This window comes from Xyrauchen texanus, chromosome 38 (assembly GCF_025860055.1).
Source record: "Xyrauchen texanus isolate HMW12.3.18 chromosome 38, RBS_HiC_50CHRs, whole genome shotgun sequence".
NCBI classification, from domain to species: Eukaryota; Metazoa; Chordata; class Actinopteri; order Cypriniformes; family Catostomidae; genus Xyrauchen; species Xyrauchen texanus.
Genome location: NC_068313.1, coordinates 7,952,351 through 7,965,205, shown reverse-complemented (window position 1 = coordinate 7,965,205; position 12,855 = coordinate 7,952,351). Strand labels below are relative to the sequence as shown.

At 37.4% G+C, this 12,855-nt stretch overlaps 1 protein-coding gene across 5 annotated transcripts in view; it reads right to left on the bottom strand.

The window, feature by feature from the left end:
• Window positions 1-3,027: 3,027 nt before the first annotated feature.
• Window positions 3,028-12,855, bottom strand: part of LOC127632056 (teneurin-4) — a 292,730-nt gene continuing 282,902 nt past the window's right edge. For all 5 annotated transcript variants that reach the window (XM_052110531.1, XM_052110527.1, XM_052110528.1 and 2 more), the window contains one exon: window positions 3,028-6,659. In XM_052110531.1, coding sequence (XP_051966491.1) covers window positions 5,901-6,659 — 759 coding nt within the window. In that variant the 3' untranslated portion in view covers window positions 3,028-5,900. The remainder of the gene's footprint in view (window positions 6,660-12,855) is intronic.

Below are 12,855 nucleotides of genomic sequence, written 5' to 3'. Positions count from 1 at the left end.
AGCTAACTCTGGTACATTTACATTGAAGTGTAAACTGAAATGTTGATTAATGTGCATTGTCTCTGGTAAATAAATAAATAAACACGATTGTCTCACCTTTTTTAACATCTCATGTTTCACATCACCTTGTTATTTTAACTTTCCAGATTGTGTTTAGTCCTAAAGTGCCCCTTTTTTATGTGTTGCAATCATCTGAAAACATCAAATAATGTGTTGTTGTAGAGCTTTCAATATAGCACAGATCGAATTTCACTCTAATAAGACTTTCTGTTTTTATTAGCATTTTCTGTACTGTCCTACACTTTTCAGAATTGGGGTTGTATTGATATAATTCTTACTATAGAAATTAATAATAGAATGTAACATGTATAACACAGACATGCTAAAATAAATTGTTACCGACTAACCAATGTAGAGGGCAGAAATAATTTAATAACTGGTCCTAAATGTAACACCTATTGCTCCTAAATATAATAAAGCCTCAAATGTAATATGTTTTTGTCCTGAATGTATACAAATGTGTCAGGAGGGTGTTTGGCATATATTTTAAGGTAGTTTATGTTCGTATTTCTGAATTTTAGACTGGATGTAGAATATATATATAACGTTTATGCATTAGTGTTTTTGATTGCTAATAATAAAAAAGTAAATGGTACAGATTCTTTATTAAAATATGGTTTAGTATGGTTGATGGCCTAAAGTCTTCATTAAAGAAGTTCATTCTCACCTATAGCCATGATTCCATTTTATTGTGATCATTATATGGGGTTATATATTTTTTAAACTACATATTTTCAAATAATGCATTTTTCACATTTCAAAAGTACACTGATTATTAATCACTACACTGATAATCTAACTAGTCACTCATTAATAAATGACCAGAAGGAGCTGTAAACATTATACATTTAAATGGTTAATTGATAAATGGTCACAAATCTGTCACTCACTCGACGTTGTATCAATGTAGTGACACTAGGGGTCACTCTTGGGAGCCCGAGACACCTCTGATCTTTGATAAAAGGACAATGGGAATTGGAGAGTGGTATTTGCATGCCACTCCCCGAACATATGGGTATAAAGGAGCTGGTGTGCTAACTGCTCTTCGGAGCAGAGTGGTCGATGTTCACTGGGCTGTATTTCCTACGGCTTCCATTCACCTCTGCTGGATCTGACAAAAAAGTATATTCTATAAGAGTGTTTTAAAAGAGTATATTTTAAAAGAGTGGCACACACGGAAAATCATTTTTAAAGATGTGTCTTTTTAAAGATGCCTTTCCGTTTGTGTGTTATTCGTGGTTACGGTCGAGAACATGACCATGGCAACGTTGCGGTCGCGGCTTGCCTTCGTAAGAAAGCAATCCACCCCAGAGGCTCCCCCTTGGTCTTTCTACCTACAGGTATGAGGCCACCACGGCTAGCACTGGGGCTGATTTAGGTACCTCAATGGGACCAACTCCGCCGGGCATTCCCCCACGGACATCCCATTCCCAAGCACGCTTGTTTGCCCCGATCAGGCTTCCAGATGAGTGCGCCGTCTCGTCTCAGGAAGAGTTCGACCTCTTGTTTGGGGCCCGCAAAGTTGATGAGCTCTCGAGCACCTTGGCAAAGGGGGAGAACGCTGATACCTTGCGCGTGGAAATCGTTACCCTCCTTCGGAAGGATGCATTTGAGCCTGTCTCTCCGGCAGTCCTGCAAGCGATCTCTGTCAGTGAAACATATCTGGAGTTTGGTGCAGGCTACTCTCACGTGATCTTGAGACCCCGGCCGGGCTATGTACCCAAGGTTACCATGACCCCATTTAGGGATCAGGTGGTGAACCTGCATGCATATGCCACTCACCAAATCCCATTGGCCTTTTATCAAAGATCAGAGATGTCTCGGGCTCCCAAGAGTGACCCCTAGTGTCACTACATCGACACAACCTCTCGTTTCCTCCATCAGGGTGCGTAGATTACGAAAGTAACTAGGACGTTCGTTGTAATAAAATGAATTGCAACAATTAGAAACATGAAGGACCATAAATTGTTACATTATGGGTCTATATTACATTTATTAAAAATGTTTAACTATTAGGTCCAATGATCATTACATAGTTATTACTATTATTACATTATTACGTTATTACGACCAAAAGTTATTACATTTAGGGTCTTTATTACATAAAATAAAAAAATTATAAAAATTTTTTTTATTACTTTATTATATACTTTATTAATTTTAGGACCAATATTTATTTTATTTAGAGCCAAATTCGTATAACAGTTATGGACTTTATTACATGTGTACCTTCAACACCCATTTACTGTTTTAACAGTGAAATACTTCCTCTTCAACTCTTTAATTTACATATATCTAAAAGGCTCTTTACATATTAATACATATGCACTGCTTTTCCTGCACACAGAGGAAGGTATGGAGTATATAGGATTAATGTAAAATATCAAAGGATATAAATGCTGCGTTTAGTATTTTCTGAACTCATTTATTTTCTAGTACTTCATTGTTGCAAAAAACTAGCCCTAAAAGTTTTGTACTGTATTTATAAATGCATTGCTTTAAAATGTGCTTCAGTTTGAAGGTCCATAAATGTATTTTTATAAAAAGTATTTGGTGGAGCACTCCCCAGAACCCACAAAAACACTTACTTCATCTCTGTGTATGAATATTTCAATCACTTGTGCAAAGTTTAAGAGAATTGTATGCACTTCATTACACAATGTACAATTAGGTGCCACAACCACTTAACGTCAAATTCAAAATTAAAGGCATTAATTTGCAGTTCCACTTTAGAAGTCAATTGACATGAAATGGAAAGATGCCTGTTGATATTTGTGTTTGCAATAAATGTATTGCATGAATTGTATAAATGAGTTATTTTTCACAGGCATCATAATAATCTTATACTGGTGGTGGTACATGCAATAATAAAAAAATTAATTCAAACCACAATGACGTGAAGTAAATGTAAACACAAAATAATCTTTATTTTTTCGTCTTTAACTAAAGACTACACAGATTCACTGCTGTAGCTCTAAAAGGTATCTACATTAGCATTTTATTTACAGCTCATTTCTTCCCATCTTATTTACAGTTTCCAAGAGAAGCATTTAGAAACACAGTGTTGAGAAAATAATAATAATAATAATAATAAAAAAATCAAAATGAGTCCAAAACTAGAAAAAAAAAATAAAAGCCTTATGATGCAGTTCAAGTGCAATTTACCAAATTGCATTTTTTTCCTTCATTCAATGTTGTTCTTTTTTAAAATACATGATGTCACTGCATTCAATGACAGTAAAACAAATCAAAATATGCTCAACAATATTATACAGCTTAAAAAACTTGATCAATTCATCATGGTGACCATTCCTAAGTGATTTCCCCAAGACTGGCAGCAAGAATAGATTAATATACCAAACACTAACATGAAGCCCCAATGCGACATCACGTCCAACATATTAACACCATCCAACCAGAAATAGATTGCGCAGGATGCTCTTTGAAGCTCATTTCCAAACATATCCAGATGGTGGGTTGCCAGGCACCTTCAGGCCTTAATGCATCTCCGATGGCCTGCAGACTTTGAAGGGTCTTGTTTTTCACATTCAGAGCACTTACGATGTTGACCCTCGGGCAGCCTCAGAGCAAAGGCTATTCACATGGGTTGTCTTCTGTCCTTACCACAATGGGCAGTGTTTACAGCACTCAGTATATAATCTTTAAAAAACAAATTGCAGTTTGAATGTATGTTTTAGTAGTGCGCTTGTCTTTTTTAAGCATTCATGCCATTTTACACTTGAAGCATTTAATTCACTGACAAAACATAAGGCTTTATACTTCTCTTGAAAACACAGCACTAAAATAAATACTGTCATTCTTAGGAATGGTCCATATGCAACTTTTTTGTAACCATAAAAACAAATGAATCTATCTGACTGACCTTTCCGGCCTTTATTCCATACGTTTTGTTCAAGTACAACAATCAGCATTAAAATGTACAATCGTTCACAACTGTTATACTGCTTACTGTTAATGTTACTAGGAAATAAAGTTGCATGGATCTCAAACTAATTTATTTTAAAACCTTCAAAATCTAGACTCAATAGGTCTGTTCCAAAACCTAGTCAGCTTTCTTGCTGTCTTATGCTTAAAAAGTCAGGTGCCTTTTAAAAAATAAAAATAGTCAACTTTTGTCAACTAAACTGAACTTTGAGCATCACAGGAGATTCAGCTAACAGTTGAATCTAATAAAATTGAATGTTAGCATGTTCCTTAGCTAACAATAAGACGCAAAAAAATACATAGCACTCACAAAAATTTTATAAAATAGTAAATGTCTTACTAGACTTAACTATTTGTATAGATACTTTCAGTACTGAATGAAATATTATTACAATTGTCTCAATTTCTTAAATTAATATTTTTTACTGAGCTCGGCACAACCCTTGCAAAAGTCAAGATTATATTGCAAATTTGCCTCAAACTTGCCTCAGATTTTTGACTGATTATTTTCACATGCAAATAAACTTTGCAGCAAACTTTCACAAATTGTCCATTATTGCCAAATGTATGCGGCAGGTTTACCACTACCGGTGAAGAGCTGCAAACTTCTGGCAAACATTTGTGGTGAGTCACAAGCACATTTGCATGTGAAAGTAATGAGAGGCAAAATTGTGGCAAGTTTGCGGCTAGTTTGCCAGATCTGTAAGGAACGCATGAAGACATTGCTATCTATCTCTCAGGGGTGTATATGTAATACTGCCTTAAAAGTTAGTTTGTTAGTTAAGTATGTCAGAAGGCAGCATTATTTTATTACTTACCTTTTAAAACACTGTTAACATCAGAGTAGGTTTGCCAACTTTTCATCACAGGAATATGGGAAGCTTGATAATTTTGAGAACTTCTATATGGGACAGGGGTCCCCTTCAACATTTTGGCATCTGACCTTGACAGCTTTGCCACTATAATACAGGGCAAGTCTTCATTTTGGCCAAAATAAGGGACTACCCGGCTAATGCAGGAGAGTTTGCAACCCTACATCAGAGCGTGCCTATGATAACTTAAGTCTATTTAGGTAGGCAGCTCACTAGGTTTTGGAACAAAGCTACTATAATTTGTTTCGGTGTAAATTTAATTTTACATGTACTTTTAAAGACTATGGGGCTAACTAGCTATTTCCTGTTTTCTAAATTTCTTTAATTTTGTTTTAATGTATATACTTCATACATCCTCTTCTTCCCTTTCTATGTGTTTTTAAGCCATTTAGACAAAAATAGAAATAATAATAATAAAAAAAAATGGATTTCACTAGCAAGCCACTCAGTCTCAAAATATCACAAGACATCACAACAAGTTTTGAACATGAGATGGGTTCAGTTAAGAGTCTGAACTGGTAGCAATGGACATCAAACACCAATGTTTAAGTATGACACAGCCGGTGGGCTTTCAAGTATAAAAAAGAAGCGATTAAAAGAGGTCTCTCCTTGGCTGAGGCGCGGGAAAAGGCAGAGTGGAGTGAAGCTTGTGAATAACAATCTGCTCGTCTGGCGGCAGGCTGAGCCAGCGAGCATAATGCGTTACCAGCCTTCTTCCTACATTCCTTTGAGCAAAACCCACAAACAGACAGGCAGAGCTGAATAAACCACCAACACTGCCATATGCCATCCTTTAGCAGCCACACTTGAAGGGCAAAGAGGGTTTAAGAAGTACGAAAAAGGAGAGGGGCACTCTACCGTGGAAACAGTGCAACTGTTCGCAACCATGTACTTCATGTATTAAAAAAATAAGTCTGGCACAGTCAACATAAAAATAAAGTAAAACAATATGGTCACAAAAACAACTTGTCTTTGGCAAGAAGTCCTGGACGATGAGTCTGAGCAAGTTTCTTCACCTTCATGTCACCTACGGCCCATCTCAGTTTGTCGCAGGAAATGGATGTTGTTTACATTGTCGGCTAATTCAGGGAACTGATCAACCGACACAATGTAGAAGCCCTCATAGCCTTGGACACGTCCAGAGCTCAGAAGCTGCTGCCTCTCCCCATCTGTCCAAGTTCGAGATCCCTCTTCGCCTTTCCTTAATCGGTGTCGTTCACGAGCCCAGGCAGTTGAAACGGCCCGCTGGCGTGCAAGCTCCAACACGCGAATCTTTTCTTCATCTAGACTGCTGTCATAGCGAACGTTGAGACTCAATGTACCATACTGCAGTTGGATGTCGGTGATGCGTCGCGTTCTTCCACCAATCACTGTGTTGACTTGTGAGACAGTAACGTTAACACCTGTCTCCAGTGTGCGCTGGCCCACTGTCATGCCTAGCAGATTAAGGTCGCCCTCTACTAGTCCCGATTTGACAAAGTAGTGTGTGTCCAAGCCTAAAATGGTGAAGTGTAGATCCTGCAGGTACATGGCCTTGTCAAGCACTGCTGCTATTCGCCGGCCATCCTCACTGGCCACACTGATGATGTCAGCAGTCACACGGCCCTCACGAATAGCTACTTTAACACCCTTGCCGAAGAGCGATCCCCCTGTGGCAAAGAGTGTACGGAAAGGGGTCTGAGGGCACCCGGAATTACTTGCTGTGTAGATCTGGCTGAATCGCTCCAACCGGACGAAAGACTTTAGCTGCCTCTGGACTTCGCACTGCACCCCCAGCACAGACTGCAAAAATACAAACAAAACACTGTGAGTGTCCAGGCATCAAAACAAAATAAAAGATCACCCATGTCTCCCTACCCACTGACACGTCAATATTTTCAGCAATTTATTTCTTGTTCTGCACAAATCAGTGCAATATAAGGCATGAGCCCTTCTTTCATGTTGTTTGTTGACATGTTTGTTGACAATGCTCTCATTTCTATGTGCGCTGAGTTGTGAATGAATTACCGGATAAGTCTTTAACATTCATCTTGGGTGAATCATTTGAAATGGGACAAAACTAAAGACAGCTGTAACTTGGTCCAAAACAATTTAACTTTTGTCCACTTCAACCACAACCACAGAGGTGTTGGAAAAAGCATGTATGCACATTGGGCTCATAGTGCCACAGCAGAGAGTTCAAACTTTGCCGGATACATGCAAAGTTTTGCACATAATGCAAAACATTAATCAGAAGGCTATTCCTGTTTTCTGAGAAATCTAATTGCATTTAGATGGTTTTATGCTTAAACAAGAAAAACAACAATTTGCCAATGCGGTAAGAAAAACTTCACTTTCACTTAAGATATTGAAATAAGGGAATAAAGAGAATAAGGGTGACTTGTGTATCATGTTTAACAACACAAAAAGACTTTATGTTTTGAAATTATGTTTTGATGTATACTCAATTTAATGTTATTTTCTTTTTTTTTTAGGCCTGGAAATCACAATTCTAAAACATCCTGATATATCCAGTTTTTCCATTACCGTAGGAACCCTGTTACAATTGCCATGGTGTGGTCTATTGCTATATTCATTGAATGTGGCATAATATGGCATGTTCTATCTCTGCAAACCACTGTATGCCATAACTCCTAAAATGTACACGTTACTTTCATATTCATTATATGATCTCCTCCAGTGGCAGGCATCATTGCACCTCATGTCTCCGCTGCTGCTATTTCATGGGAGTAAATAAAATTTTCTGATGGCTTGTGCAGGATGGGCTATCTCAGCAGGAAACTCATTCTACCCCCACGTTCAGCTGCTCAACTTTCCCCTCAACCAAGAATCATGCTGCTTCATTAACACATCAAACATTGATGTTTCCTCATACAACTATGAAGCATAACTCATTCTATTCTATGTTCAGGTATAAACGTGCATGGTATCAAGTGTTTTTTTTAAGAATTCTGCAAATGTGCTGATCTGACAGTTTGACTCAGTTTGAGTGGAATAACTTTTGGTAAATCTGTGAACATGATTTTTATCCACCCTCCAACCATAGCTGCTGTATGAGAAAGGAATTATTTTCATAGATTTCTGGACTGAAGCCTAAATTGCCATTAATTGTGTTAAAAATGGAAGTACATCATCCATTGTAGTAAAAGTCAAGATAAAATGGCATTTGCAACCCATTTTATTTCCATATACAGGATATTAAACAGTGGAACTTGATTTTATTCATATCAGAACGTAGCCAGATCTGAATGCAAATTTAAAGTCAATTGTGCAGGACTTCTCCCATCCTGAAACAAAGCTGGCACCCAATTTTGAGATTTGAGATGTAAAGTAGAGACTTAAGGTCAAGTTTACCCACCAGAGCATTTTGACATATCTCAATATTAACACAAATGTTTCAAATCTGTTGTTATTTGCTCTTATTTCTGTAACCTTTATTATATTTGCAATAACTATTCCCCTATTCAATTACTGTGTAACATTTTAGAAAGGCTGCATAACCTACAACAGTAGTCTAAAAGAATGCTTTAAAATAATCTACTGCTTGGCCTAGATGATGTCAAAAAGTTGTTACAGAAGTGGAGCAAGTTATTATACTTTGATGAAAGATTACACAGACAAACTTTTTTTGTCCTTTGGAATAAGGTGCACTGATTAACTGTACACAATAGGACCATTCATGTTTATTAATATAGGGGCAAATTTGATTTCAAGTTGACTTTAATAGAAAGGATGTGACTTTCAAAACTTTTCATGCAGTAATAGCTATAAGCAAGTAATTTGTGGAAGATAAATGAATACAAGATGCAGCAGTAGTGGCCACTCTTTAGGCAACCAGTACTGTGGTGATGAGTGACCCTGTCCCTTAATGTGACATGACAGGAGATCTTCGCCCCGAGAGAGTGAAAGAATTAGATATCCAGGAAAGGACTAAGCAAGGGGAGCAGATGGATTGTACTAGTCCTAGAAATAGCTTTTGGTGGGTGGCAGACTCCAGGGCTTCTGCCCGGAGGGAGAAACAGAGAGTCCAGCTGAAGCATTGGCAATGCAGTTCTTTAGTTATCTGACAAGACTCACTAAATGTACAGTAATTGGACTTTGACCTATCTTGTAGGAAAGAAAACTCCCTTAAAGGTTCCACTATTTGAATTCTAACTAACTGCTATTTTTTGTTTACGCTGCCAGACTTCTAATATGAGTCACAGTTCAGAGGGCAGAGAGAGATAAACGGCTGGTGGGGTTGGTGTATGCTGCAATGAATAGACATTCTTGACAACAAAAAACAAATGGAATACATCATTCAAATAGTGCTGTGTGGTCAGCCAGCATTCAGGCCTATCTGTACAGGGCTCTGATCAAAGTCAAAATCAATCTAAGGACATCTAATGAATCAACAGCAGACCCATTTACATAATTTATCATCCACACTGGTCTTGAAGACCCTGGGAGGCTAAACGGCAAGGAGAAGTAGACTGATTAAAAGTCTGCATTAACTTTCCAGCTGTTTCTGGAAATTTCCAGTGCACTAAATCCATCACGTTCGTTTTTGATGAAGCAAAAGACTCTTACTTCCAAGAACCTCTGTAAGGGGGTTAAGGGAAAGGAGGCGGCAAGAACCGGCATGACAATATAAATAATAGTTTTATGAAGAAATGAACGAAAACCACACAAACATAAACACATAGAGCAGCTGCCTGTCATCTCTCTCTCTCTCTCTCTCGAACCATCGTCAACAGCTGCCTTTATCCCTTGCATGCCCCCATCAGGCTGATTGGGGACCGGGTGTGCTTTTCCAGGCCGGCCCCGCCCTCCTCCGCTCTATAACCTCCAATTTAAATAGGAAGTGCTAGCTATTTAGCGAGCAGAAAAGAAGAAAAGGCCAAATTTATAAAGAATTTTATGAAAAAGCCTATTTAGCAGTATTTTGCACATTTTGATATTATTTTTGTGGCAATTAACCCCTCTACCCCATCTCATTTCTGTAATACAAAAAAAAAAAAAAAAAGAGATATATATATATATATATTTAGATACTTTACCCTCTAAAGTATTTATACACCACAATATGTGCAAATGATTACATTTACAATATGTTTTTACTGAACTTTATTCTGATTTCCAAAAATACATTTCATTCAGTATATCTCAACAAGATAACCTACCTTCCATTATATTTATTAATGATAATATAAAAAGAAAACTCAAAAGTAAAACATCTGATTATATTAAACTAATGATAATTGGAGGGAAATATGTTCATTTATCAAGAAAATATTATCTGAATGCAAACAACTTTTATATGCCAATGGTATCCTAAAACCAGGCTCAGAGGGCCAGAGGGGAATTGGCTCCAATGGTGAGCAAGGTTATTTTTCTCCATTAACTATCATCTTATGGAGATTTGTTTTCCTTGACACAGCAGACTTTGGCTTGCTCACTATGGGGTCTAAAGAAAAAATAATTAATTAAGGCATAATCTACAATTACCTTTTCATCAAACTGCACAATAATGACTTGAGTTGGCTTATGCATTTTATTTTAATATGAAATATGACCAGGACATGTTATTTGTGAGCTTCATCTGAGTAGGAGTAGAGACTCATCCGAGATTCATCCGAGTAGGGATGAATTAAAGAAGGCTATAAGTAATGAATGGCCATTTCCTCTCTCTGCCCTTACATTCTCTGCACTGCAGATCCTGTTAATTTCACATGGGCATTATGGTATAAACAAGTGCAGCAGTAGAGCTGCAAGTCCATAAGTATATATATATATATATATATATATATATATACAATGTTGCTGCTTAAAAGTCCATAAATTACCCACTAATTTCAATGCCAAAATTGGTTGGCTATTAGAATTGTTTACTGCCCCCCAAATAACAAGGGAAATTGCTGCTTGCGGGGTTGAGCCAAAGAGCACTGATTTATGGGTGTCTTGATAGGCATGCCTATGCAAAGGACTGTGGGGTCCTAAATAGACTGATCTTTTTGGATTTTACTTCCAGAGTAAAGCAGTCTCAGAGTAAACATTGCCTTGTAAATGAACACATTTGAAATAGAAAAATTCAAGAAATGTCTTGGAATTGATTTAGATTCTACTTTTGAAAGCACTATTGAAAGAGGCCTTCGATGCACTTCTGAGGTTCCCACAGGATAAAGGATTATCCCTGAGGGTTTAGATAGAGTCCAACATTGGATCTTTGAACTACAGTAGACTGTCCAAGTTGATTTGTAGTCTGTCCACGCCACCTCCTAGTGATGCTTGCATTGCTTTGGACTTTCCATGTTCTGGAAAGTGGTCACATTAGAAAAGTTTACTTTCTCCTAGTAATGTATTTCATTACTTCATCTGAGAAAGCAGTTTTAGTTTGAAAGGCAGCAGGTGATGGTTGAAGTGTAGGGATAGCAATTGTAGGAATTCTTGTTCCAATTCCACATAACAATTCTATTTCTTAATTATTCTTTTAGGCCTCATCCACATAAGAAAGTTTTGGTTTTACACACTGAATTTGGTATGTTTACAGCTCTCTTTCAAACTGGAATGGCGTTTTCCTCCACCACCAAAAAAAAAAAAAAAAAAAAAATAGGCTCTATAGTATCACATACCTTAGAAAACTATGACATTAGGTTACAGAAAAAGCATTAGTGTGGGTGTGGCCCACACTAATTATCACTGGGTTGGTAACCTTGTTTTGGGTACATATTTAAACCCTTAAGGAGACAAAAAGGTATGCTTTTTTGTTCCCAGAGTTCCCAAAAGGTCCTTAGGGTACAATTATGTACCCAAAACCAAATATCAACTAGAGGTAAAAAAATATCTCTTTTAGGGTACCAACACAGTGATGGCAATCGTACCTTAAACTGTGTCTTGTTTTCGGAGAGTGTATTTCTGAGAAGACATTCGGACTAAACCGTTTGGAAGAGGCTCAGATGGTCAAGGTAAGTTTTATGTGTTCTCAAAGTCTTACGATTCTCACTGGATAATGCCATCACTAATGTTTTTAACAGAATAACGGTGGATAAATTTAAATGCACACCCTAATAAATTAAAAAGCTGAGAATGCAAGAACACACACGGAGAGATGTATGCTTATGGTTAAATTATAATGATTGTTTCCCAAAAGAGAATTCATAAGGGCAAATCTGCTTTAATAGCATAAACAACAGATACAAACTGCTGGGAGGGAGGTAAAAAAGAATAAAGTCTGCATGACCATCAAATGCCAACAAACTGTTTTTATAAAGCACTGTACATAATTTTTCAAATATCCCTATCCCAGGTATCTAAAACTAGAAAGTCTGATTTGGATACTTCATTTCTCCTTGAGTGTGTGCGAAATCCTTATGAAACCTACCAGGCTGATGGCTTCAAATAGCTCCATCACATTACATTTAAAATCTCATATATCAGCTGTCTGAGGCACACCCATGCCGCTCAGCCTCAAATGCCTGCTTATTATAGAGCATCTTATGTCGAAGGAGGCTTGATAGCTTGAGCTTGTGGTTCTTATGCTGCTTGATGCAAAGAATAGAAGACGTCACCAACGAGAGAACTGAACTTCCTGCAAGCAAGATTTATTTTACGAATTCAAATAATTTCTATTGCATTTATGCATCAATATGGTCCTAGGGATGGGCAGTATAACCAAAATGGGGAATGAGTAATTTTATACCACAATACTGTAACAGTATATTTACATCATGATTTTCTTACCCTAAAGAATGGCTTTGTGTAACTTGTAAATAAGCAGTCCTACCCAGAGGTAGCATGCAGATATTCACTTGCACAGTTTAAATGGTCTAGCAGAATCTCTTCAAGTTGACATAATTCTACCATCAAGCAGTAACTACCATCATAGTGCTCAGTCCTAAATGGCACTTTTCTTATCATAACAAATATTTCCTTGAAAGCCAAGAGCACTGAACAGAGGTAACAAGGATTCTGAAGAAGGAGCTTCCTCGCTGTCTACAAC